This window comes from Ochotona princeps, chromosome 16 (assembly GCF_030435755.1).
Source record: "Ochotona princeps isolate mOchPri1 chromosome 16, mOchPri1.hap1, whole genome shotgun sequence".
Lineage (NCBI taxonomy): Eukaryota > Metazoa > Chordata > Mammalia > Lagomorpha > Ochotonidae > Ochotona > Ochotona princeps.
Window position 1 is genome coordinate 47,154,633 of NC_080847.1, and position 27,135 is coordinate 47,181,767.

Genomic DNA, 27,135 nt, shown 5'->3' on the forward strand with positions numbered 1-27,135 from the left:
ATGCTAGCGGATGCTGAGTTGAGATGAGCCATGCCAGCCTGGGTCCAGTGGTTACCGGGTTTGTGAACCTCAGAGTTAGGGGATGCAGTGGGGTGGGGGATCCAGCAGGGCTCGGATCACCTGGTCTGGCTCCTGAAGCCCACTACATGGTGGGTGCTGGGTTCATGAGCCCCAGGGGTGGGGGATCTGGCCGGTCTAGGGTTGCCTGGCGTGGGTCCTGGGGCCTGCCTGTGAGTGAAGTAGGCGGAGCAGTGGACTCAGGCCCTGACGTACTTGGAGAATATGGCAGCCATTTGGTACCATAGCAGAGGAAGGAGAACAGAGCAAATTGGACAACCACCCCAGCCAATGAAGACAGCAAAAATCTGGGTGAGCGGAGACATTAGGTTGACTATGACAGCAATGGACATTGGGAGGGTTGCCTCATCCTTGAATTGGTGAAATTGACAGCATTTCAGAACTATCCAAAGCACTTGGGCAGAACCCTCAGAACATGCACTACAGCGGGAACCTGGGTTGATACTGGGTGGCGGTTCCCCATCCCTGGGTACTGGGACATTGAGAGGCTGGGTGTGGCTTCCGCCTGTATCTCTCCCCTTCCAGCAGAGACAAGAAGATTTAGAGAATTTGGAAACAATGGTTTCATTCACTTTTCGCGAACCCTCAATCCTTCCCACCCTGATCAACCATGTAATTATCATCAAATAAGAAAAAAAAATTTCAAAAATTAATGTCTGTCAATCTCACACACATGCATATACACACATTTGTACATAGAATGTAAAAGGTCATGTATATATAGATATGTGTATATGTATACATACACAAAAGAAGCGAATAAAAGATACATATTATGGAGCCCGGCGCAATAGCGTAGAGGTTAAAGTTCTCACCTTAAACGCACTGGGATCCCATGTGGGCACTGGTTCTAATCCTGGTGGCCCTGCTTCCAATCCAGCTTCCTGCTTATGGTCTAGAAAAGCAGTCGAGGATGGCCCAAAGCTTTGGGAGCCTGCACCCGTGTGGGAGACCCGGAAGAAGCTCCTGGGTCCTGGCTTCGGATTGGCTCAGCTCCAGCTGTTGTGGCCACTTGGGGAGTGCACTATCCAATGGAAGATCTTCCTCTCTGTCTCTCCTCCTCTCTGTATATCTGACTTTCCAGTAAAAATAAATAAATCTTTTTTTTAAAAAGAAACATATTATGGAAAAAATGATACATGGCCCTCAAAATTTTGCATCAAAATACATCATTAGTTTATTTACTTAAAAGGCGGAGTGGGGCCCAGCATAATGGCTGAGTGGCTAAAACCTTACCTTGCAAGTGCTGGGATCATATGTGGATGCCAGTTTGTGTCCCTACTCTACTTCCCATCCAGCTCCCTGCTTGTGGCCTGGGAAAGCAGTCGAGGACGGCCCAAAGCCTTGGGACTCTGCACCCGCGTGGGAGACCTGGAGGAGGTTCCTGGTTCCCAGCTTCAGACTGGCGCGCACCGGCCCGTTGCGGCTCACTTGGGGAGTGAATCGTCGGATGGAGGATCTTCCTCTCTGTCTCTCCTCCTCTCTGTATATCTGGCTGTAATAAAATGAATAAATCTTTAAAAAAAAATGGGATGCCTTTATCACATGTGGCAGCTTAATCTACTCTAGCATGGCACTGGCCCCTAAGCTTATCTTGAAATCTCATTTGCTAAGAACCTCTTGCAGACCCCTCCTGCGTACACCGAGGCGTCCAGCAGACAGCCTGTGGTGCCTCCAAGTGACCCTCCTGGCCCCCTGGCAGCCAAGGCCTTGGGCTCCTGGGACTCCTACACCTATGTGAAGGAGCAGCACTTCACACAGAGAAGGCAGGATGTCGCAGGGAGGCAACACAGCGTGATGGGGAATGGGAAGATTTTCCTGTGTGAAGAGACAAGAGTTTGGAGTAGGGGCTGGCTCTGTGGTGTAGTGTGTAAAGCTGCTGCCTGCACCATCGGCATCCCACAGGAGTTCAAGTCCCAGCAGCTTCACTTTGTGATCCAGCTCTCTGATAATGGCCTGGAAAAGCAGTGAATTATGGCTCAAGTCTTGGCGTCCCTTGCATGCGCATGCGAGATCAGTAAGAAGCCCAGAGCCCCTCTCACCTCTGCTTCCTGTCCAGCTCCCTGGGCCCAGCTGTGCGGGATGTGTGGGGTCATACTTGCAGCTGGAAGATGTGCCTCTCGCACTTGTTCTGCCTTTCAAACAAATCAATAAGCGTAGAGAAAAAAGGCTGGGTGAGGAGTGTGCTGATTTGCTCCTGGGGTCTCCTCTCCACCCCCAACAGGTGGCACTGAGCCTCAGCAGGGGGAGCAGTGAGAACTCAGGCCAGGTGAGTCAGGGGAAGAAGAGGAAGGAGGAGCCCAGCGGGCTGAGAGGCTCAGTGGGCTGGAAGACCAAGGGGAGATCAACAAGGCAAAGGGGGCTCTTGGGCAGCAGTGGGCAAGGCAGCAGGGTTAGGGAGGGGTCTGCAGGTAGGTACGGGGCTCAGGTGCACCCAAGAGGAACTGGGTGACAGCCATGGAGAGATGGGTGCCAAGACACCCAGAGATAATGCAAAGAGCTTGGGGGTGGGTGTATGGTCTACTGCCTTGCAATAGCAAGGACTGCCCTGGGGACAGAAGGCTGGGGTGGAAACCATGATCTATTGCCCTGCAGTGGTAGGAGCTGTCTGTGGGGACATGGTCTGAGGGGTCTGGGGGGTGGTGTGGTCCAGGCAGGGAGTCAGGAAGAAGTGAGATGTACGGACTGCTTGTGTGCAGCCGAACTCCTGTAATCTTCCATCCAATGCGGCCTTCCACTGCTGGCCATATAGCTAAGCCTCATTTTCTGCCCCTCTCCATCGCCAGGCTGTTTTGCTGGAGACCTCCAGTGGCAGCTCCACCCCACTCTGCCCCCTCTTTTGCATCTTTGATCAGGATCTATCCCCCGACCCTATAACACGGATGGTCCCAGCCTGGGAGGGGAGCCTCTCCCCCGAGGCTGCTGGCAGAGTGTACCCTGCTCACGAGCCCAGGGCCCAATCCTGCACTCGAATCTCCTGGGTGTATTCTGACACTCACACAGACAAGGACCTGCACTGGATCTGCCTGTGGGAGTCTCCGTCTCTCACCTCCACCAGGCAGAATGTGGTCAAAGAACAACTCCATCTCCAGACCCAGGTCAAAGTTGCCCAATCTTCAGGGCTGGTGAACGAAGCAGAGAAGACAGCAGAGCATTTGTGGCCCGGCCTGGCCCTGCCACCCACTAGCTGTGAGACAGGAGCCCAGATGCGACAGGCCAACACGGCCCATGGCGCCTGACTTGGGAGCCTTTCTCCCCTCTGTTTTTTCTGTCCTTTCTGTCCGAGAGGCACCTGGAGCTGGGGTGGCAACAGCTGGGAAGGAGCCAGCACCCTCTGTTGACTCAGAAGATGAGATACACACACACACACACACACACACACACACCCCTGGGTAGAGACTCAGGCGAGAACAACCCCCCCCCCGCCCCACACACATACACACACACCCTCCTGGCTCTCAACTGCAAGCTGGGAGGGCCAGGAATTGGGCTGCCCACCCCAGAGCAGGTATAAAGGGACTGGGCAGAGCCTGCAGGTACCACGTGCTGTACCATGAAACCGGCTGGTTCCCTGGTGCTGCTGCTGGGTGCAGCATTGCTCCTGACCTCCTGGACCAGTGGGTGCCTGTGCCATGGGGGTGGAACTGGGGGTCCTTCAGGGGCTGGGGTTCCCAGTGGCCCAGGGCAGTGCGGAGCTGAGAAGAGGCTGAGGACGCAGGTGTGTCGCTGAGGACGCAGGTGTGTCGCTGAGGGTCTTTGCTTTCCTTCCAGATGGCGACATCTGCCCGGCTGTGGAGCAGGACATCCAGCTGTTCCTGACTGGCCCTGTCGATGACTACGTTTCCTATGTGGGGAAGTATAACAGCAACCCGCTAGTGCTGGCCAATGCACGGATGCTGAAGATGTGTTTGGACAGCAAACTGACCGAGGAGGACAAGAAGTACGCTATGAGTGCCGTGGTGAGTCCAGTCTGGCTGGCCTGACCAGGGGACAGCTCCCACAGGGCCATGCAGATGGAGGACCTCCTGACCCAGCAGGCAGAGGGTGTGGGTGCATCCCAGGGAGACCCCTTGCAGCCTCAGAGCTCTGTGTGGCCCCTCCCAGATGCTGTCCCAAGGTTGTCTCTCCTGCTTGTCCCACCGCAACTCTGCCCCCCTACTCAGCCCCTCCATCACATACATGAGCCCATCTCCCAAGTTCCCTGGCTGCTTCCCTACCCCCTCCCACACCCCAGCCAACCCCCACAAACCCCGTGTTCCCAGAGGGCCATGTGTGGCTCCTCAAGGCCCCTGCTGTCCTCCCAGCCTGGCTGTGCCTTCATGGGATGGACAGGGACAGTGGCTGCTGCAGCTGTGGGTGTCCCAGAGGCAGAGCAGGCAGCAGGCTGGGGTCAGGTACCCCTGGAGCCCTGCCAGCCCCTCCTCTTCCTGTGTATTCCAGCTGTACCCATTTCTCCATCCCCTTGTGGGGAGCCCCCTGCTCCTTGTGCTGCAAGGAAGGTGTCTGCCAAGAGCTTCCCTAGCTCTTGGGGGGGGGGACTGTGCCTTGACCTGCGCAGAGCCAGGCACCTCACCTGGAGCGGGCCACTGGCCTGTCCGCAGCAGTGAATGCTCTGTGTATGCGCACTGCGGTGTCCCTGACCCCAGCCCCACCTGCCTTGCTGTCTCCTCTCTGCAGAACAAACTCTTCTCCAGCACTCTTTGCTAAGGGAGCCCTTCCAGGGGTGCACTGCCTGAGAAGCCGGCATCCCATCGAGGCACATACTTGAGTCCCAGCTGCTCCATTTCCAATCCATGTACCTGTGTATGTGTCTGGGAAAGCAGAGGAAGATGGCTCGAGTGCCTGGACCCCTACACCTGCATTGGAGTCCAGGAAGAAGCTGCTGATTTCTGGCTTCAGTCTGATCCATCCCTGGCTATTGTGGCCATTTGGAGAGGTGAACCAGCAGTTGAAAGATCTTTGTCTCTCCATTCTTCTCTCCCTCTCTATGAAAATAAATAAATAAATAAATAAATAAATAAATAAATAAATAAATAAATAAAGTGCTGGAGAAAACCCAACTGCAAATGGAGTAGCCTGGCCAGTTGTTTCTGGAAGGCTGGAGTGTAACTACTCAGCTGGGTGTGTCTCAGGGGCTTGGAGCAACAGGGCCCACCAAGGCGCCCACCAGCGGTGGTGGATCCTACGCTGTCAACTGCTGTTCGTGCATGAGGCGGGTGTGGGTGACAGCACTGTGGCCATGGACGGGCCCATGGGTACCACATGACAGCCAGCAGAGTGTCACTCCTGGACCACCTTAGGAATTGGCAGTACTGAGCTGAGTGTGGCTCAGAGGGGTGGCGACGGCTGAGGACCCCACAGCTCCAGAGCAGCAGAACCTACTGTCTTGCCTCCCACGGGGGACACAAGCTTGGCCGCTTGCTGTGTGACTGTGTGGCCATGTGGCTGCATGACTGTGCTCAGGCGGCATCCTGCTCTGGGCCTCTGGTGAGATTCTGAGAAGGGATGAGGATTCCTTGTGCCCAGTGGCTGCTGGCAGCAGAAAGACAAAGGTTCGTGTGCAAGGCATGTGCCTGGCAGGGTCCAAAACTGTCCTCTTGTGCCCGGATGAGCCCTAATTGTGGACTCGACTGCCACCCTACAAACTTAGCTTGCATCAGCTCCCATGAGCATGTGTGGCACAGGGACCGTGGCTATTGCCTGGCCTGGCCCTATTGTCTCGAATCCCTGGCAGCCTGGCAGTGCTCTCTGGGCCTCACCCTGCTCCCTGTCCTCCTCAGTCACTAACCCCTGAGGGCTGGTCTGTCGGGTCCAGGGCACAGGGCTCTCCCTGGGGGCTTTTCTGACCCCCAAGCCGCTGCCTCTCTCCCTGTGGATAGAGTGTGCTCATCCCCTTCCTTGGCCCCCATGCCGCACCGGAGCCACTGGCACTCAGAGAGAAGAGCTAGCATTGGGTGTAGTGCCCAACTGGGACACAATGTTCCCTGTCACAGGGCCTGGTCCTCCTCCCAATCCTGGCTCCCTGCTGATGCAGCAGGTGGTGGCTCCAGTCCTTGGGTCTGTCACTCATGTGGCGGGCACAGATGCGGTTCTGGATTCCTAGCTTTGGCCTGGCCCAGTCCTGGTCTCCTTCCAGGGAGATGAGCTTTCATCCCACCCCAGGGCACCACCCCCCACTGCTCTGTTCCACTCCTATGAGGCTCCACCTCTTAAAGGCGCCAATGTATCTGCTTTCAGCACAAGTACCTTGGGGGACACCAAGTGCGGCCCAACAGGGCTCCTGGTGTAAGCTCAGGCCTCTGTCAGAGCAGAGGGGAGCACAGGGCCTGGAGGGTGCTGTGGGTAGAGACCCTGGGGTGTATCCCCTCACTCCCTGTTCTACAGGTTGGGATGTGAGTGAGAGAATGCAGCGAAGACCAGATGTCAGTCATTTGCTGTGTAACGGAATGTGCAGATGGAAGCATTTCTTAGCAACAGCAGGCGATTGGGCTAACAGCTCTGCAGGCTGTGAAGTCCAAAGTCAAGGGGTCCTATGCATCAAGTGTCTTCATGCTGCCTCCGTAACACAGCGGAAAGCATCTGATTACAGAGGAGGAAGAGGGCAGAGGAGCTTGCTGTGATAGCACACCCATTCTTGCAATCATGAGTCCACTCCTGCGTTAATAACATGGATTCCTCTCTGAAGGGTTGCCTGCCTCCACACTGTTGCAATGGAGATCACACTTCCTATGCCAGAATTCAGGCAGACACATTCAAGCCACAGCACCAAGGCGAGGACTGCCAGACTGGAGCAGGAGAAGCAGCCTCTGGAATTGCCATTGACCTGGGAAGTGTGTGTGTTTCTCCATGCCGGAGAAGCAAGTTCAGTCTTCCACAGGGATCCAAACAATAAAACCCCCTGGTGCAAAAGTCACCTGAGCGTCTGGCTGCTCTGGTGACAGCCAGCCAACTTTTCAAAGGCTTCACACGGGGGTTGGTGCCTCAGTGTAGCAGGCAAAGCTTCTGCCGCAGAGCTGGCATCCCGTATGAGCTCTAGTTCAAGTCCCAGCTGCTCCACTTCCCATCCAGCTCCCTGCTTGTGGCCTGGGAAAGCAGCAGAGGTCGGCCCAAGTGCTACTCATATGGGAGACCGGAAGAAGCTCCAGACTCCTGGTTTCAGATTGACTGAGTGGAAGCTCTCTCTCTATATCCCCCCTCTAAATCTGCCTTATCAATAAAAAACGAGTCAGGACCTGCCATTGGAGGAGTCGGTTAGTATGAACAGATCAGAAACAACTCCTGACTTGGGCTCCCTGTTGGTGCAGAGCAGGGTATGCTCAAGACACTGGGCTGCTGCTTCCAGGTCGCCTGCTGGGAGCCATTGGGCGGCGACCCCATGTAGGAGTGTCTTCCCTCCCTGTCTCGTGGTTTCCATCTGGGTCAGCCCATCTCTGTATTTTTGACTCCTAAGTAAATGGACAAATAAGGAAATACCCCCACTCCCAGCCCCTCATTACTGCTCTGGTGCTGCTGGCCCAGGGTGTCCAGGTTAGGGGATCCAATGTTACAGCCAGTCTGGGTCTCCATGCCTTCCCTATCAGGTTGCTGCCTTTTTTTTTTTTTAAGATTTATTTTTTAAATTTGAAAGTCAGAGTTATAGAGAGAAAAGGAGGGATATAGAAAGATCTTCCAAATGCTGGCTCATTCCCTAAAAACATCAATGGCCAGAGCTGGGCCAATCTGAAGCCAAGAGCCAGGAACCTCCTCTGGGTCCTCCTAGGTAAGTGCAGGGTCCCAGGTTTTGGACCATTCTTTTTTTTTTTTATTCATCTATCTTTTATTCATCTTTTTTATTCATCTTTTTTATTCATCTTTTATTCATCTATCTTTTTTAAACCTCTGCGTAATTTCTTTCTTTTTCTCTTTTTTTTAACATATTTTTATTGCATTTCACTTTTTAAAATTAATTACATTGCATTATGTGATACATTTTTTATGCACTGGGATTCCCCCCGCCCCTCCCCAAACCTTCCCCCCACGGCGGATTGCTCCACCTTGTTGCATTTCCAGAGTTCAAATTCAGTTGACATTCTTTCATTGGAGGTATTTACCAAGCATAAAGTCCAGCAGCTTATTGTCCTGGTAAGTTCAGTGATTTCTTGGTGAGACCATCTCTGGTCTGAAGGTAGAGCCGGCAGAGTATCATCCCAATCAATTAAAAGCCCCAACATGATATTTCCAACCATTTACAACATTGTGGCATTAATTGACATGGTATGGATTAACCAATATGTTAATAGGAAAAGGCAGGTTCTCAACCACAACCTGTGACTTCTTCATAGACATTTCAATTTTGGTTTATATTCAACCATGTTCTATACACCTTAAAATGGCTTAGATTGCTATTCAGCTATCTCATGCCTATTTTAATTTTAGTATTTAGCAGTTTATAGCATCGAAGCATGTTTTCACTGAACCTGGCTGTTTTTCAGGTGGTCTAACTCTATAATTCTAACAGGATATATGTCAACAGTTTAGGTGAGCATGTTTAGGAGGGGTGTGCAGAGAAATCTTCCATACCCCAGTGAGTTATAAGTGCATCCCCGCTGACCGTTTCCTGTCTGGTTCTAAGCTTTCCTTGTTGTTCTCTGTCTATTCTAGTTTTGTTTGTTTGTTTTGAGGGGTTTCTGGAGCGCTCCTGATGGTTATTACGAGAGGGGGTGGGGACCCAAAATTGGAAGCAGACAAGGACCAGAGAAAGCTCCTCTCCCTAGTCCTGAAGGAAGTTTACTGTTCTTCTGTTTCTGCGGACCGCTCAGAGATCCTGGTTGTTGTTCCAATGACCTTGGATCCTGCAAGGCAGGATTTGGGCTTCTTCCATCCCATGTGATAGATCCAATTGGGGGTGGGTGACCTCAGAGTTCTTGGTCTCCGAAGGCACTCCTTGGCAGTAGGGATGTAGTCTTCGGTGCTCATACTGATAGTCCTTGGTGCGGATCTAGGAGTCTTCAGGTTTGGGATAAAAGCATCCTCCTGTTGGACCATTCTTTACTGCTTTCCCAGGCCACAGGCAGGGATCTGTATGGGAGGTGGAGCTGGCCTTGTCTTACAGTTTTTATGTTATGGGGTAGTTTTAGGTGATATGTCTGGATTTGTGGACATGCAGATGAATCTGATGGATTCAATGAATGCTGTATCCTTACTGTGGGCCAGGGGTATGCAGCTATATCACGTCAGGTGGGAACAGAATTATTTCACTGTTTCATAAAGACTCAGTTGTACGTAGAAGAGTGTATATGGGAGCAGAGTCTCCAAAGAAAGAAGCCTCTCAGCTTCTGTTTCTTTGTGAGGGGTGCCAATCAGAATTACAGCCGACTTTTCCTATTGGTGCAATAATATATTTTGCCAGTAGAGGGGGTAGGAGACACACTGAAGCAGAACGGAGGAAGGCATTTCTTTTCTTTTTTAAAAAAAGATTTATTTATTTTTATTACAAAGTCAGATATACAGAGAGGAGGAGAGACAGAGAGGAAGAGCTTCCGTCGGATGATTCACTTCCCAAGTGAGCCTATTGGTGCAATAATATGTTTTGCCAGTAGAGGGGGTAGGAGACACACTAAAGCAGAACAGAGGAAGGCATTTTTTTTTAAAGATTTATTTATTTATTATTTTTTTAAAGATTTATTTTTATTTTATTACAAAGTCAGATATGCAGAGAGGAAGATCTTCTGTCCGATGATTCACTCCCCAAGTGACCGCAACGGCCGGTGCTACACTGATCTGAAGCCGGGAACCAGGAACCTCTTCCAGGTCTCCCACGCGGGTGCAGGGTCCCAAGGCTTTGGGCCGTCCTCGACTGCTTTCCCAGGCCACAAGCAGGGAGCTGGATGGGAAATGGAGCTGCCGGGATTAGAACCGGTGCCCATAGGGACCCTGGCGAATTCAAGGCGAGGACTTTAGCCGTTAGACCACACCGCGGGGCCCAAGATTTATTTATTTTTATTGCAAAGTCAGATATACACAGAGGAGGAGAGACAGAGAGGAAGATCTTCCATCTGATGATTCACTCCCCAAGTGACCACAACGGCCGATGCTGCGCTGATTCGAAGCCAGGAGCCAGGAACTTCCTCCGGGTCTCCCATGCGGGTGCAGAAACCCACGAGTTTGGGCTGTCCTCGACTGCTTTCCCAGGCCACAGGCAGGAGCTGGATGGGAAGCAGGGCCGCCAGGATTAGAACTGCTGACCATATGGGATCCCGGCGTGTTCAAAGCGAGGACTTTAGCCATTAGGCCACGGCATCGGGTCCAGAAAATCTTTAGCTATAAATAAACCTCATTAAACACCAGCAAAATAATTTGCAAGAAAAATGTTAAAGTCAGTGGCCTTCCCTCATTTTTCCCCAGAGGGGGTCACCCTGAAGAAGGTCTTCACATACAACACTGTGTCATCTACTCTGTCAACTTAATGAGTGATAGCAGAAATGCTCTGAGAATAACTTGTGAAGTAACTGTCAACCAAAAGTTCAGCCTCACCTCTACACATCCAAGGTGAGGTATGTGGGAGGATAGGCGTGGAGAAAGAGACCAGGAGGCGCATTTTACGTTCTGACTTGCCTGAGACCCTTCCCCGAGATAACACCACTGCCAGAGCCAGTGGCAGAAACTATTTCAGCTCTTACCACCAGGTTACCCAGTGTGCTGAGGGAAAGCCAGTCTCTGTACCAGCTCTACTTCAATGCAGGAAACCATGGGTGTGTGAGGTCACTGGAGTTTATCATAATCAACACACTGATGGGAATAAGTCAAGAGGCAGCAAGCCAGAAGGCGTGTGCTTATCTAATGGTGCTTAGAGAAATACTCTGATGACGACAGCTGTGAGGCAGTAGGTTATGCAGATGTCGCCTGTGGTATCCATCACTGGTACAACAAACTGTATTTTGGGTGTTCCGACTGTTTGGCTGTGTACCTCAAGGTCATTGTCACACAGGTGAGAAAATGGAACAGTCTTGTCTGCACATGTGACTTCTGTGACTCTCAAACAGCCTTCGTTTCCCACTGGTTTTTGCTTCCATTGACGTAGGGTTGTGCCTTCCAAAGGAAGAACATACAGAAGAGGGAGTCAAGAGGAAGCTGGAACCTGGAGCTAAAGCCAGGGATTCAACCAAGGGATTCAGATTTGGGATGTGGGCATCCTGACCAACATTGTAACCACTAAGCAAAATGTTGCCAGTTTTTAAAAGCTTTGTTTAGATGCAGTTGTTGTTCAGTAAACTATAAAGTGTGAGATGTGGTATTTTATCTAGTGTTTTATTTATGACCACACCACACTTATGACAATGAGTGTGTTTCTTTTTTTACTTAAAAATTTTTATTTTTAATATTGTTTACATAATTGAGATGGGATACATGCCTAAGTGGGCCTTTGATTAGGGTATAGAGGGCCGGGTATGGAGGAAGGTAGCTGGGGCATATGTTTCAGTTTTTCTTCTCCTGTGTCCATAGGGGAGGAGGAAAGAGGGCTGCTCTTTGCTGTCAAACTACATCAGGTGCTGATCCGAAGCCAGGAGCCAGGAACTTCCTTCAGGTCTCCCACGTGGGTGCAGGAACCCAAGGCTTTGGGCCATCCTCAACTGCCTTCCTAGGCCACAAGCAGGGATCTGGATGGGAAGTGGGGCTGCTGGGATTAAAACTGGTATCCATACGGGATCCCAGTGCGTTCAAGGCGAGGACTTTAGCCGCTAGGCCACGCCGCTGGGCCCAGGCATTTTAAATTTGAAAACAAAATGTACCTTTCAATTTTAAAACTTTAACCAACAGGAGACGGCTCTGGCTTCTGTCCAGTGAAGTCCACTGCCTTTTGGAGGGCTGTGGACGGAGGCGGGTAGTCCTGCTGGAGGATGATAAAGCTCTGTCGGCCCTCCAAGAGCCTCCCGGAGTTGAGCTCCCCAAATCCTGTGGGAGTGTGTCATGTACCAGGGCGTGGCCGTGTCCCCATCAACCTCCGGGGAGCGCACCTGGTGGGCGGAGCGGGGCTGCAGGACATCGGAAGAACCAGCCCACCAGGCAAATGGACGCAACATTCAAGAGGCGTAATGAACGGGACCGCGTGGATTTCTGATTTCTCCAACCAGAGGAAGCCAGTCGGGCCGGATGCCCCGGCAGATGTTGTCGTGTTAGAGTGTAGGTAAATGTTAGAATAATAAAATGCTATGTTAGAATGATAGTATATTAGAATGCTAGAATGGAATGTTTTTGTTGGGCAGTGTGAGATTCCTTTGTGCTGAAAAAAACTGCTACTTTGCTAAGCCAGGAGGCGCCTGGACTCTGGGAGGATTCCGCTTTAGCTTTAGCGATAAATCTGTTCTTTGCTGCCCTGCAACTTTGTGAACCCAGGTGCAGGGGGGCAAGGGCACAATTCTCCGGTCCCAGGAACAGGAGGAAGATACGGTGTGAGACTGGGATGAGCCATAAAGATAATGGGTATGGGAACGGAACAGGCTTCGTGTGCCTGAAGGCCATAAAAAAGTAACATGTATAAGGTTGTTACTTTTTTTTTTTAAGATTTATTTATTTTTATTACAAAGTCAGATATACACAGAGGAGGAGAGACAGAGAGGAAGATCCTCCGTCCGACGATTCACTCCCCAAGTGAGCCGCAACGGCTGGAGCTGCGCCGATCCGAAGCCGGGAACCAGAAACCTCTTCCAGGTCTCCCATGCGGGTGCAGGGTCCCAAGGCATTGGGCTGTCCTCGACTGCTTTCCCAGGCCACAAGCAGGGAGCTGGATGGGAAGTGGAGCAGCCGGGATTAGAACCGGAACCCATATGGGATCCCGGTGCGTTCAAGGCGAGGACTTTAGCCGCTAGGCTACGCCGCGGGGCCCCAAGGTTGTTACTTTTGATGTATTTTCCAGCCCAAAATGGCCTATATAATCTTCTATCTTGGGCTAGTTTTGGGTCCGACCGCCCGCTTGGCTGGCCTGCGTGCCCCCAAGTGCGGTCTGACCCCAGCATGCTGGCGCAATAAACTCTGTTTGCTGTTTGCATTACCAGCGAGACTCTGTCATTCTCTGGGGGTTGACTAGCTCGCACCCGAGGTCCGGGGCTTCAGCCTGGACTCTAACAGTCGCCGCCGCAGGGCTTTCTGGGAAATGTAGTTTTGTGGTCATCGCGCCACTGTACTCAGCGCGAGGAGACAGTTGACTCGGTTGTGCAGAAACAGCTCACGGCGCGTGTGTTCTGGCAAAGCCGCTGTGGCCCCCAGCTCCAGGTCGTGCAATTGCTTGGAAAGCGGACCCCGTGGCCCCTTGAGGGGAGCTGCGTCCTGCGGCGCAGGGACTCCTGGGAGGTGTGGCTTTCTAAACCCTCGCGGAGGTTTCTGGGAGACGTGGCTCATCCCGCTGTCGCCTGGGGCTGCGGGCGGGCCCCTGGCAACGTCGGGTAAGGATGCCACGCAGTGTGTGTTCCCGGGGCCGCTAGCTATTGCCCAGGCCTGTCTGGGTCAGGCGCTACCCGCCCTGGACTTCCAGCCTGCGGGCATCGGGCCCGGTGAGGTCCCTTGGAGGTTGCCCGCAGGCGTGGGTCCTGCTGGCACAGCCTTGAGGGCGCCGGCGTCTGCGGGACGGGTGACCGCGGGAGGACCTTAGGGTGTCCCGACTGCCCTGCCAGGTAGAAGGGCAACAAGGGAAGGCGCTCAGAGCTGTCGGGAACGCGAAATGGACATGTGGGTCAGTGCCTCGGCACCGGGACGCCCACGTTCTGCTTACGTGGTCGGTCTAGTCATTCCTCTAGAAGATCCGCAAATTAGGAGACGTCCCCTGAGTGTAGTTTGAAGATGGAGTTAAGGATAAGATGCTTAGGTTTATTACTGGTGCCTCTTCTGAGTAGACTAGTTGATGTGATTCGCGGGTTGGGAGGGTGACATCTGCGAGTTCCGAGAGCGGAGCCCCGCTTGGGGGACGGCCAGCGTGCCCTCCCACGGTGCTGCAAGATGGGCATGGGGTTTGTGTTAACATTCTTTTTGTCCTTCTTCCGTCTTCTCAGGACTCTGCTCACTTACAGAGGATAAGAAGAGGTTGGATGGTTTTGATGACTGGAAATTGCCAAGTAATGCTTCAGGTGAGTCGGTGTGTTCCCAAATGGGAGCGAGCGAGCCACTTCTTACTCTGGACGCGGGTGCATTGGTGTGGCTTCCCCTGCTGGTCTTCAGTTACTAGGGTCCCTTTAAGGGCTCGACCTGTGGTTCCTTCAATCCTGAAAAAGGAAAGAAGGGAGAGTGTTACTGCTGATGCTTTTCGGCTACAGGACTCCGTGGATTTGTGCCAAAGACCATTTTCTTGATTGTCAACGCGAGATGCAGCCTGGGAGTTTTAGGTGATTGTACGGTTGTTGAAGTTGTACCATGTGGTCCATAAATGGCACGGCTATCTTCCCAGTTTGGAAGGTCCTTGATTCTACTTTTTGTAAGTCGCATGCAGACCCTGTCTTTGGGTCTAAAATCCCTACAGAGTCTCCGGAGCTCCTGATCTCTGCAGCGCAGCCGTCACCGCTGCCACCTTGGCTGCCTGCCGAGGCTGGCCACGTGGGTGTGGTGTTCCGCCCAGCCCTCTGAGGCTGTTGTTACTACAGCTGTGACAATGACCCTTGTTGACACATTTGCTGTCATGTTACAGCTTAGAAGAGTTCAGCGGCTTCTGTTTCTCCAAAGTCAGAGTTCTTGGGGGACTATCACACTGTAATTAAATTGTGTGTTTTTTTTTTTCTGTTGCAGCCACTGCCCTCAGGTCTTGGAACTTGCTGTCCTCACGCTTTCTGCTTGGAGTATCTCTCCCCTCCGCCCAGCATGCACCAGCTTCCTTATTTCCTTCCTGTCGTTTCTCAGTGCTTGCTAAGTAAAGCTTCCCGGAAGTCTTCTTCTGTCACCGGCTGCTCTGCTCTGTCCTGGTCTTCCCGTTCTGCGTGGCTCTTCTCTCCCGGTGGTGGACAGCGCAGTGTGTGTGTGCACTGTTTGTCTGCTGGGAAGGGGCAGTTTTTCCTTTTATGCTGCCTGCTAGGTTTTGCTGCACCCAGAGTAATACCTGGCACAAAGCAGATGTTGAGTGAGTTAAGTCAGCCACCAGAAAAGGCTGAGCAGGGTCCCTTGTGCGGCAGGTGAAACCAGGCTGTGCAGCGAAGGTCTGGAGGGGAAACAGAAGTGCATGTTGGGCAGAGTGGTTTCTTTTTTTTTTCTTTTCTTTCTTTCTTTCTTTATTTTTTTTTTTTTTTAGAAAATTAGATACTTGAATTGAAAACACAGTTTTTTAGAAAGTGAAAGCTAAAGTGAACTAGCACAGAATTCTTGGTTGATTCATCTTCTAAACATCAATGAAGTATCTTTTAGGCAGCATTGTACTTGGGCTTGGATTTGTGCTAATGCAGGACTTAGTGTAGTATTCCTAAGAAAAGTTTATTTCCTCTCTCTCCTGAAGTTTCTTTCTTTCTTTTTTTCTTTATTTAAAAGACAGAGATAGAGTGGGTCCGGCGTGGTAGCCTAGTGGTTAAAGTCCTCACCTTGCACGCTCCACGGCACCAGTTCTAATCCTGGCAGTCCTGCTTCTCATCTAGTTCACTGCTTGTGGAAAGCAGTTGAGGATGGCTCAAAGCCTTGGGACCCTGCACCTGTGTGGGACACCTGGAAGGGTCTCCTGGCTCCAGATTGATTCAGCTCTGGCCGGTTGCAGCCACTTGGGAAGTGAATCATCAGATGGAAGATCTTCGTCTCTCTTTCTCATCTCTGAATATATGACTTTCCAATTAAAAAAACAAACAAGCAAGCAAACAAACAAACAAACAAAAACCGGAGAGAGCAATGGCCAGGGCTGAGCAGGGCTAAAGCCAGAAGCCAGGATCTTCTCAGGAGCTTCTTCCAGGGCTCCCCATCTCTGCTGCGTTTCCAGGCACACTAGCAGGGAGCTGGATTGGAAGTGGAGCAGCTGGGACTCAAACTGGTGCCCATATGGGATTCCAGCACTGCAGCTGGTGATTTTATTTGCTATGCCACCGTGCCAGTCCTGAAGCTAATAATTGATAAACCACTGTGGAAAGTAGCAGATGATATGAGAAAGTTAGCATAACCGTAATAACCTAGTGAATGTAAATACAGATGGAAAGTGCAAAAAGAGTGTTCTCTCATGCTAGCAGGTGGGGACAGCGCTCTTTTCCTAGAGCATTTCTTTGAGAAAAGCGTAAGGTAGAACCTTGCCTGTCCCTTTGAGGTGTGAGCAAATTTTTTGAGATGAGAAATAGATCTCTTGTTAGTTTTACTGGGCTGTAAAGTTGTTTTTAAGGCCTGTGGGACCAGCTTTTTGAAATGCAAATATAGAGGAAGATAGTACCCTGTCTCCGAGTGTGTGTGTGTGTGTGTGTGTGTGTGTGTGTGTGTGTGTATTTAACCTAGACTCTTGGCTCCCAAGGCGAAACTACCTGCTGGTCACCAAGATATGAGCTATCTTATTTCTCTTTGGGATGTAAAGGTAGTTAATGTGGTGGCCATTGCAATGACCAGAATGAGAAGAAAGTGTATGTAGCAAATTGTGCTGCGAAGTTCTGTTGAGTACAAGTTATTTTGAAAACACATGGCTTTATAAAAGGTCTGGGGTGCTCCCTGACTTGCCAGCTCCTGTGGCTCGCCTGGGAAGTGCACTGCACTCAGAGGTGTGGCTCGTTGCTTTCTTATCTGTGTTTGAGGAGAACACTTTGCGTAGTGGCAGGAGACTTGGTTTTTAATGATTTCCCTAATAGCTGACAAAGGTAAATCACTCTTTTGAAGCCAAAGATCAGTACCCTATGAATGTGTAAAATATCCCAAAAAAACAAAGTAATGGCAGGGGGCCTGCTTTTAACCCACCACCAGGCCTGACTTCCTTCCTGATCCGGCCGTCTTCCTGGATCAGACGGCTTGGTTCAGCTCTGTGCCCCATGCTTCCTGCTCACGTGCTTCTGGGAAGGCAGTGGATGACGGTTCCAGGGCTTGGGTCCCTGCCACCACATGGGAGACTCACACCGGATTCCTGGCTCCTGCCTTCAGCCTGGCCGGCAGATGGGAGACAGCTCTCCCATCTGGAATTCCCATTTGGAATTCCCATTTGGAATATACATTTGGAATTCCCATTTGGAACACACACCTCTGTCTGTCTACCTTCCAGAATTAAATAAAAAGTTTTAGAAAGTAACAGAATATTGAATCAACTACTCAAAGTGTACAATTTATACAGCCAAGTAATATCTGTTTCACAAATGAAAAAGCAACAATAGCACTATTATAAATACTTACTTTTTCACACATTAACAGTTTGACTAACAATAAATAATCATCAAGCATTGAAACTTTGTGTGAAGTTTGCTGTTTTGCACAATATTGTGAGTACTGTTGAAGTGTCAAATCACAACTATGAGGATTTCCTTCAGATATTCTGCTTTTACATATATATATATATATATATATATATATATATATATATATATATATGCGTTTTATTCTTTTCCTTTAAGGTGCTCAGGGACTACCAATGGCATGGAAGCATGCTTCAGTCTTCTGGGCTAGGATCTGCAGTGGAATTCTTGAATGACTGACTACCAATACAAGGTTTACCTGTACACCATAAATAGACACTGATTTGGTTCATAAATTAGTTATGTATATGTTTAAATATGTGCTACTATAATAATGTTATGGACTAATTTACAAGTAGCTTATTTGTTTTTCTATTGCTTGGGAGGTGGGTTTAAAGGGGCTGGCATAAGACCAGGGCCTTCTAGCTGTACCATCCCATGCCAGAAAGGAAATGAGGTGTGAGTTGGAGCTTGGGGTGGGGGGAGAGAAAGGGTTGTCCTGTCGTTTTGCAGTGAACCTAATCCTGTGATAATGGTTCCAACTCTTAGGGTTCCAACTCCTAATTTGGTGGCTACTGAGTCTCCAGACCATGTTTGTTTTGGAATACACTGAAGTGTGGCAGTGTATGTCTAACTGTCATTAATGTAAAGATTTCTTGTTTTCTAAAACCTTTGGATCATTTCTGTTTTTCTTGAACCTACTGGATCGCATTGAGAAACGCATCTGAGAGCCAGTCTGTTCACCACTTAAACTGTAAAAGACGTAACAGAAATCTGGAATGCTGTCAGATGTTGCATTCTGACTTATAAAAAATATGTAATTCTGTTTTTTCTTAATCTTTTAAAAAAAGATTTATTTATTTTTATTGGAAAGGCATATCTGTAGAGAGAAGGAGAGACAGAGAGAAAGAAAGATTTTCCATCCCCTGGTTCACTCCCTAGATGGCTGCAAGGGCCTTAGAGGAGCTAATCCAAAGCCGGGAGCCTCCTCCAAGTCTCCCACACGGGTGCAGGGTCCCAAGGCCTTGGGCCATCCTTCACCGCTTTCCCAGGGCACAAGCAGGGAGCTGGATGGGAAGTGGAACAGCTGGGACACAAACTGGTGCCCTTGTGGGCTCTCTGCACTTGCAGGGAGTCATTGCCCTGGGCCCTAATTCTGTTTTTTTTTTTTTTTTTTCCACAAAATTAACTCTCCTGAAGCAATGCTGTCATTGTATAAGAACACCTTTTGTTATTGTATAGCAGTGCCCTTATTGCATTACAGGAATGTGATTATCCAGTTATCAGACACCTGGGATCAGTCTTGATCGTTGCCATGACTCCTGAAATCTCAGCCCCTTTCCCCTACAAGGATCCTCAGCATCAGTGACGAGAGAGGCTCGGGCTGTGACTGAGCCGAAGTGTCTTTGCTGTTGCAGGTGACATTCAATGATGTGGCTGTAGACTTCTCTCATGAAGAGTGGGCACGGCTAAACGCTGCGCAGAGAGACTTATACAAGGAGGTGATGGTCCAGAATTATGAGAACCTAGTCTCTCTAGGTAAGGATATCTTCCTTTCAATTCACTCAGGGAGATCTTTGCCACTCTGAATTACTGGCGCTCTGCCTAAGTTAAATGGCTGAATTTCTGTACCATGTGCCCAAGGAGATGTCTAACCCGTTTGTATCCTGCTTAGAGTTCATCTTCCTGTCTGTGACTATCCCTTCCTCTTGTGATGGCCTGCCATCCTTGAGGATTGCAGCTAAAACAGATTCTATCTTGTATAAGCAGGTCTTTCTGCAGCTAAGCCATGTGTGATCACTTTGCTGGAGGATGGAAAAGAGCCTTGGATGGTGGAGAAAAAACTGTCAAAAGGTATGTTTCCAGGTTGGTGGTGTGAAGTAGGCAAAGGAGGTCTTTATTACTGAAGGGCCGGTAGTTGCAATAGATACATTGTAGGGAATTTATCTTTGGAGATCCCTGACTTAAACAAAATGGAGACATCTTGAGCTTAGTTTTCAAAATGATCATTCCGCTATTCCAAATTATTATCTGTATTGCACATGTCATCTACTCAAGATGAGATTTTTGCTGTTGTCATAATTTTCTCTTATTTGAAACAAAAACAAATTTTTTCTTGGGTCTACTGAAGAAAAAAATACACTGATGGTTTTAGGCTAGGAAATGTGTCAAATAGAGAATAGCTTTTCCTTTAGAGCTGAGTTTCATGGACCAGATAGGAAAATGAGTGTTAGAGGGGTGGGTGTTACAGTATAGCAGATTAGGCTACTGCTTGTGCAACTGATATTCCCATAACGGAACAGCAGTTCGAGTCCCAGAAACTCTGCTTCCTATCCAGCTTCCTGCTAATGTGTGCAGGCAGGCAGGGGATGTCAGAGTAGGTGCGTAGGCCCCTGCTACCCATGTGGGAGATCCCCTGGCGTCTGTACTCCTGACTTCGGCCTTGTTTGCTCCTGGCTAGGCTGTTGCACGCATCTGGGGAGTGAACAAGCAGACAGAAGATCTCTCTGTTGTTTTGCCTTTCAAGTAGATGAAAATAAATAACAACAACTACAAAAAACTGGTATGATAGGCTTAAATGTTTCTAGGAATAATATTATGTAATGTACAGAAAATCATATGCTTTTCACACAGGTACTGAATAAATTCAGAAAGCCTAAATCTTTGTGAGCCGTTAACTGAGGTTATTTTGTCATCATTTGTAACTGTTTAATGTAGTAGTATAAGTTGTACATTTTATTTTTTAATTTATTATTTTTTAAAGATTTATTTTTATTTTATTACAAAGTCAGATATACAGAGAGGAGGAGAGACAGAGAGGAAGATCTTCCGTCCGATGATTCACTCCCCAAATGAGCGCAATGGCCGGTGCTGTGCCGATCTGAAGCCGGGAACCAGGAAGTTCTTCCGGGTCTCCCATGCGGGTGCAGGGTCCCAAGGCTTTGGGCTGTCCTCGACTGCTTTCCCAGGCCATAAGCAGGGAGCTGGATGGGAAGTGGAGCTGCCGGGATTAGAACCGGCACCCATATGGGATCCCGGGGCGTTCAAAGCGAGGACTTTAGCCGCTAGGCCACGCCGCGGGGCCCCAAGTTGTACATTTTAATCATAATAATCTGGCAGCTAATTGAGAGGAATTGATGGGGGGCGGGAAGAAGGCTATGAGAGAAAATGTTGCCTTCCAGGTAAGTAAAGTAGCAAAATGATGACCTGGGATCCAGACTGCCTTCCATGTTTCTTTTCTATATTTCGGTATTCTCTGGTGCATGTGAGCACCGTTCAGAAATCACTGAAATGGGGACCTGCCAGAGTCATGTCTTTCCAAGGGGTTTTCTTTCTCTGAATTCTCCTGGTTTGTTTTTTTTTTTGCCATAGAGATTTCTTTCCAAGAAGTAGAAAAAGAGCATCACTTTATCTTCCATATGTTTCAGATTGGGAGTCAAAACGGAAAAGCCGGGACTTGTCAACAGAGAAGGATGCTTATCATCAAGATTCACCCCAAGCAAACATGGAAAAACCTGTAAAGCAAAGCTGTGACTTTCCAAATGTTAACAAGGACCGGGAACACATGGAGGGGCTGGAGGGGAAGCTTGAAGGTCAAGAACAATACAGAGCTGTGACTGTAACCTGCAGAGACAGCCCTATGGGGGACAGGTTCTACAGATATGATACAGGCAGAAGCACCTTCCATAGGAACTCTGCTCTTTCTGAACCACACAGAATTTCTCTGGAAGAAGATACACTGAAGACAAGCTTATCAAAAATGTCAGTCATAAAAAATGAGAAAATGAGTGGCAGAAAGAAATTTCCAAATTCTAATGAAAGTGCGGCGGCCCGCAACCAGAGCAAACTGCTAAGCCTTCACCAGACTGTATGTAACAGAGAGAAAATCTACACGTGTGGAGAGTGTGGGAAAGCCTTTGGTAAACAGTCCATCCTTAATCGCCACTGGAGAGTTCACACGGGAGAGAAGCCCTATGAGTGTCGCGAATGCGGGAAGGCCTTTAGCCACGGCTCATCCCTCACTCGACATCGGATAAGCCACAGTGGAGAGAAACCTTTCAAATGTGCTGAATGCGGGAAGGCCTTCAGTCATGTCTCATCACTCACTAACCATCAAAGCACTCACACCGGAGAGAAGCCGTATGAGTGTACGAACTGTGGCAAGTCTTTCAGCCGCGTCTCCCATCTCATTGAACATCTGAGAATTCATACTCAAGAAAAACTCTATGAATGTCGAATGTGTGGGAAGGCTTTCATTCACAGATCGTCTCTCATTCATCATAAAAAGATCCATACCGGAGAGAAACCTTACGGATGCCGTGAATGTGGGAAAACTTTTTGCTGTAGCTCCCACCTCACTCGACATCAAAGAAGCCACACGATCGAGAAGCATTATGAATGCAACAAGTGTCTGAAGACCTTCAGTAGCCTGCCGTTTCTTACTCAGCACCAGAGTATTCACACCGAAGAAAGACCCTTTGAATGTCAGAAATGCAGAAAGTCCTTCAACCAGCCCGAATCGCTAGATATGCATTTGAGAAATCACATCAGATTGAAACCTTATGAGTGTAGTATTTGTGGGAAAGCCTTCAGTCACAGGTCATCCGTTCTTCAACATCACAGAATTCATACTGGAGAGAAACCTTATGAATGTCTTAAATGTGGGAAGACCTTTAGCTGTAGTTCCAACCTTACCGTACATCAGAGAACTCATACTGGTGAAAAGCCATACAAGTGTAATGAATGTGGAAAAGCTTTTAGTAAAGGTTCGAATCTCACCGCCCATCAGAGAATACATAATGGAGATAAACGCAACCGTGCAGTAAATATGGAAAAGTCATTAGACCATCTGAATCACTATACGTGTGAGGGATCACATGGAAATGAAAGTATATAGAGCAGTATTTTTCATAATAAATTTCAGCTGTAGATCCTAATTCAGCACCATATTTTTACTGGAGAAAGGTTTTATGAATGTAGTGAATGTGGGGATACCCTTAGCAATGATGCAAACTGTATTGCCACTTCTAATTCATTTGTAGAGGAACTCGAAAGGCAATACATGGGAGAAACTCCTACTGAGCATTAATACCTTAATGGGTGTATGTAAATGACACTAAGAAAAAAATCCCATATCCATATAGCAGTGTGAGAAAGACTAGGTGATATGCGCCCACGACAGGAAAGAGGCTGCATGAATATAGAAAAATGGAAATTGGAAATCCTGCATTTTAAGTGCTTTCCTCATTCTACATTAAAGAACTCATACTTGGAAAAAATTGATGCGAGACATGTTGCAAAGTATTCAGCTTTAAGAGTTATCTGACTAGACATGAGAAGATAAATGGAAAACCTGAGGAAAGTAGGAATTATGTCTCAACCTTGTTTTACAGCTACACTGTAATCCTATAGGAGAGCAAGCAGGTTTATTATAAATATGCATTCAATATAGCAGTAGCTTAAATTTGACTCATGTCCTATATAAAGGTTAGTTTTAGCTAATGGTTATATGAACATATTTAGCCATCCCATAGTTCCAGTAAATATTACAATGTTGAAAATTAAAGCTGCAGAAGAAGCAAAAATGGTGTTAATTTTTGGTCTCGGTTGAGACTATTTTATATATAGTGAACTCTTTGTGACTTTTGAAAAACAGGTGACTACTTCTTGGAGAATTAATTTTTGCCTTAAAACCGTCTTTAGAGCAGGAGACCAGCACATTTAGAGGAACTGACTCAAAATGATATTGTTTTCAAATTATACCATTTTGGTGAGGATAACTCAGTGTCCGTAAACAGTGGACTCAGCTTGTATGTTTTAAGAGGTTTGCACAGGCCAGAGTACAGTGTGTTCTCAGCTTCAGTGAGGTGTCAGCATCTTGGGAAGGACTTGCCAAGTGGTGACTGCTGACCCACCCACCTGCAGAGTTTTTATTTCACTTGGTCTGAGTTGAAGCCGCAAATGTGTGTTGTCCATCAGTTCTCAGGAAACACTAATGTTCTCTGTCCAGAAAACACATATTGATAACCATGATGATAATAAGACAAGTGTAGTTTTTCTGAAGGAGGCAGCAAGTGATTTGAAGTAATTTTTACAAGTCTGTGAGACCGTAACCAAGAAGGAAGCAATATACCAGGAGAGAGCGTTATTGCCTGTGGACGCGGTTTTTAATCCTGAATCTTGTGGGATGAGTACTAAGTTTGTCATAAGCACCATATTTTTGTTGCTAGAACAATGTGCCTGAGGCAACAAACCAGCAAGAAGGTTGATTTTTTTTTTTTTTTTTTTTTTTTTTTGCCCCATTGGGTAGGCCACTGGCGAGGAGAGCAGGTGGCAGTGCTGGAGCGTGTGGAGGAAGGGTAAAGGAAACTGGGCATGTTTGGGGTCCATTCTGCTGCTACACCTACCCTCTCAGGAGCACTACCACCTGAGGGCACATCGCCAGTGACCTAGGCGTCTCCCACCATGCCCTCCTCCCGAATACTGTAATTGGGTTCTTTCTACTCTCCTGGTTCAGCTCACTTACACTTGAGGTTTCATGCCGATCGTATGCCTTAAAAACAACTTCGCTGCTGAACTCAGGCTGTGTGTCTCCGTGTGTGTTTGTGTGGCTACATGCATGGATGTGTGTTATGTGCTGGTGTTAGGGTGAAGTGCACAAGCCGGGTCCTATTGGCTGCACCTGAGCCAGGAGCTTCTTCCAGGTCTGCCATATGGTGCAGAGTCCCAAGGCTTTGGGCCGCCCTCGACTGCTTTCCTAGGCCAGGGAGCTGGGTAGGAAGTGGAGCAGCGGTGACATGAACTGGTGCCCATATGGGATCCCAGAAAGGTGAGGATTTAGCCGCTAGCCATTGCACCAGCCACAATTTGCTGTTTATGACATCTGAGACTTATTCTTGAAGAGTAGTCATTCTAACTGATGGTCTATTGTGGAATGAGATGATGGGGTTCCTGACACTAGACAAGACACTCTTTCCTATGGCACATTTGTTGCCTTAACTGAAAGCTCAACCATGGAGACTTTTTATAGTAGTAATTGTCAATAGCAATGGTGGGTTTGGAATTTTTTTTTTTTTAAGATTTACTTCTTTTATTTGAAATGAAGATTTACAGAGAGGAGAAATAGATTTTTCCATTTGCTGGTTCACTCCCCAAGTGGCCACAACAACCAGAGCTGAGCTGATCTGAAGCCAGAGCCAGGAGCCTCCTCCGGGTCTCCCACGCAGGTGCAGGGTTCCAAGGCTTTGGGCCACCCTCGACTGCTTTCCCAGGCCACAAGCAGGGAGCTGGATGGGAAGTGGAGCTGCCGGGATTAGAACCAGCGCCCATATGGGATCCCGGTGCTTTCAAGGAGAGGACTTTAGCCACTAGGCCACGCCGCGGGACCCTAAAGTTGTTACTTTCGATGTATTTCCACTGCCAGCAGTAGCCCTAAAACCTTCTTTCTGGCTTCCATTCCTTGGGTTCATCTCAGCCATCAGAATGACAGGCCGACTTCAGGCCCTTGTCTTGGTCTTCCTAGCAATTCTATCAGATAACTCCATGTGTCTCTGGGCCAATCTACCAGCCTGAGAGAAACACATCAGGGTCGCTAAAAATCCATAGAGCTGAATTCCAAAGCACTCCATTCCAGAGCTCTGTGTGTGTGTGTGTGTGTGTGTGTGTGTGTGTGGCGGGGGCGGAGGTTGCGACCAGCATCAGTACACTCATCTGTGTGGGATTCATCAGCACTGCTGTGGTCATGGGAACCTGCGGGAAGGGAGAGACTGAGTTTCCGTGTGTGTGTGTGGCAGGGCGATGGCTACCTGAGCTGTTGACAGCTTGTCTTCTAGGGTGGACACGAAAAGGAAGCTGCTGTTGGGTGCAGAGTTAGGACTCACATCTGGACACTCTAATATGGAATGCAAGCTTTCCAAGCAGGGTCTTCCCTGCTGCTCCAAACACCTCAGCCCATGTTAATACAGATTTTAACAGGTGTGAAGTTGAGCCCTGTGTAACGATTACTTGGAGGCACCAAAGCATGCCAGCAGTGCCATCGAATCCCAAGTGCTCGATCCCAGTCACGGTGTTTGCTGTGCCCTCACACCAAGAAGAATAAAACACCTTCACTTTTAAACTTTGCATTCCCTTTTTGGCTACCTTCTATTGTATATGAACTCACTCCACTCCCTCCCCACGTTGTAGCATGGCTTGAGTGTGGCTGCTGCTGACCTCTGTGTGAGTGGAGGTATCTATGGTATAGGCTGTCTAGTCCTACAGTTTCTGCAAAAATAAGTGTAAGTTTTGCTCATGTTATTCCACATTTCTGTATTATATATCCTCATTGCTGGTCAATGGACAGTTGATCCAGCCTACCGCTGTTGTGCCTCCGTGCTGCTTCTAGCACCTGCTGAGAACGGAGCAGATGCCAACATCCACACTCCACACTCCACACACTTTAAAAAAGACTGTTCATTGGGATGATACAAGTATCTCACACATTTATGAATTTCAAAACGTGAGCAAAAACTGACCAAAGTGAAAAGATAACAAATTACCACCAAAATGGGAAATATCAACTTTTCTCACTCATTGTCAGTAAACAAACAATAAAGAGAGCAAAATATTTATTTTGATTGACATTTGTGTCATACTTTATCCAACAGCTAAACACACATCTGTCTGCAAGTGAACATGGAGTATTTATGAAGAGACACATACCCTGGGGCCAAGAAGTAAGTCTCAAGGAATTTCAAAAGATTGAATACATTAAAAGTACATTCAGTGCCACAATAGAACTAAAGTAGAAGTAAATAAGATCTCTATAAAGTCTTCAAATATTTAAAAGTGAGTGAAGCACACTTTCACATCACCAGTGGGCTCAAGGCGACTAAACAAAAAGTAGCAAATGTTTTGAACTAACTAGTTGAAACATTGCAAAGCAAGATTTGTAGAATGCAATTACAGCAGTGCTTAATGAAATACTGAAGTATTTCTATTAAAAAAGTTAAGTTCGAAAATGGTTTAGCTTTCCATCCCGCCGAAGAGTTATATAATAAATTATTAAGTAGAAATATAAAATATAGACATAGAAATAGAAAATGAGGGGGGGATGCAATGACTCAATTGACTAATTTTCTGCCATCAAGTGCTGGTATCCCATATGGGTGCTGGTTCCTCTCCCAGCTGCTCTACTTCCCATTCAGCATAATTTATAAAAGTGGTAAAATGTTTACCAAGTTCAAAAAACACAAGGGAAAAAAATCAAACTACCAGACCTGGCTGATTTTTAAAGGACACCAAATATTTATAAAAACTTTTCTAGGAAGCAGCTTATAAGTTCGTGTAATATTCCTGGTGGATTCAGTTAAACACATTATGGGATATGACTGATGAATGTTATACCAACTCACCAACTCAGAAAATAGAGAAAGTGTCAATTTTTCTTAATTAAGCCCAGTAAAGAAATGTACAAATTACTATCCCATGGATAAAGACATGGAAAGCTTTATCATATGACAATGAGAAAGGCAGGTGAATGTCTCTAAGAGGTGAGATAAAGGACACAACTCAGCACCCTTTCAAACCAAATTGTCAGCAAAGCAGACATGGGGAGGGAATTCCCTTTTCCCCAGGGGAAATCAGGATCCAGGATCTGTCTCAAGAGGTGAGTGCTTGGAACTGGAGACCTTGGAAAGCAGAACGGATGCTGTGTCCAGTGCACCTTGTG

The 27,135-nt window shown here is 48.2% G+C and overlaps 2 protein-coding genes across 4 annotated transcripts; both read left to right on the plus strand.

Annotated features, from left to right (window-relative positions):
• The first annotated feature begins 3,623 nt into the window (after nt 1-3,623).
• Nucleotides 3,624-4,061, plus strand: LOC101526919 (major allergen I polypeptide chain 1-like). The gene is made up of 2 exons (XM_004595024.3): nt 3,624-3,695; nt 3,850-4,061. Exons 1-2 carry the CDS (start codon nt 3,632-3,634, stop codon nt 4,059-4,061), a joined length of 276 nt encoding a protein of 91 aa, XP_004595081.3. The 5' UTR covers nt 3,624-3,631.
• Nucleotides 4,062-13,477: 9,416 nt separating this feature from the next.
• Nucleotides 13,478-23,538, plus strand: LOC101529983 (zinc finger protein 181). 3 transcript variants are annotated; one of them, XM_058675096.1, is made up of 5 exons: nt 13,478-13,496; nt 14,100-14,174; nt 18,845-18,965; nt 19,197-19,280; nt 20,855-23,538. In XM_058675096.1, exons 2-5 carry the CDS (start codon nt 14,136-14,138, stop codon nt 22,321-22,323), a joined length of 1,713 nt encoding a protein of 570 aa, XP_058531079.1. In that variant the 5' UTR covers nt 13,478-13,496; nt 14,100-14,135; the 3' UTR covers nt 22,324-23,538. The 3 variants fall into 3 exon arrangements, with proteins under 3 accessions (XP_058531079.1, XP_058531080.1, XP_058531081.1); XM_058675097.1 differs by lacking the exon at nt 13,478-13,496 and adding an exon at nt 13,565-13,604; XM_058675098.1 differs by lacking the exons at nt 13,478-13,496; nt 18,845-18,965; nt 19,197-19,280 and adding an exon at nt 13,755-13,915.
• The last annotated feature ends 3,597 nt before the right edge of the window (nt 23,539-27,135 follow it).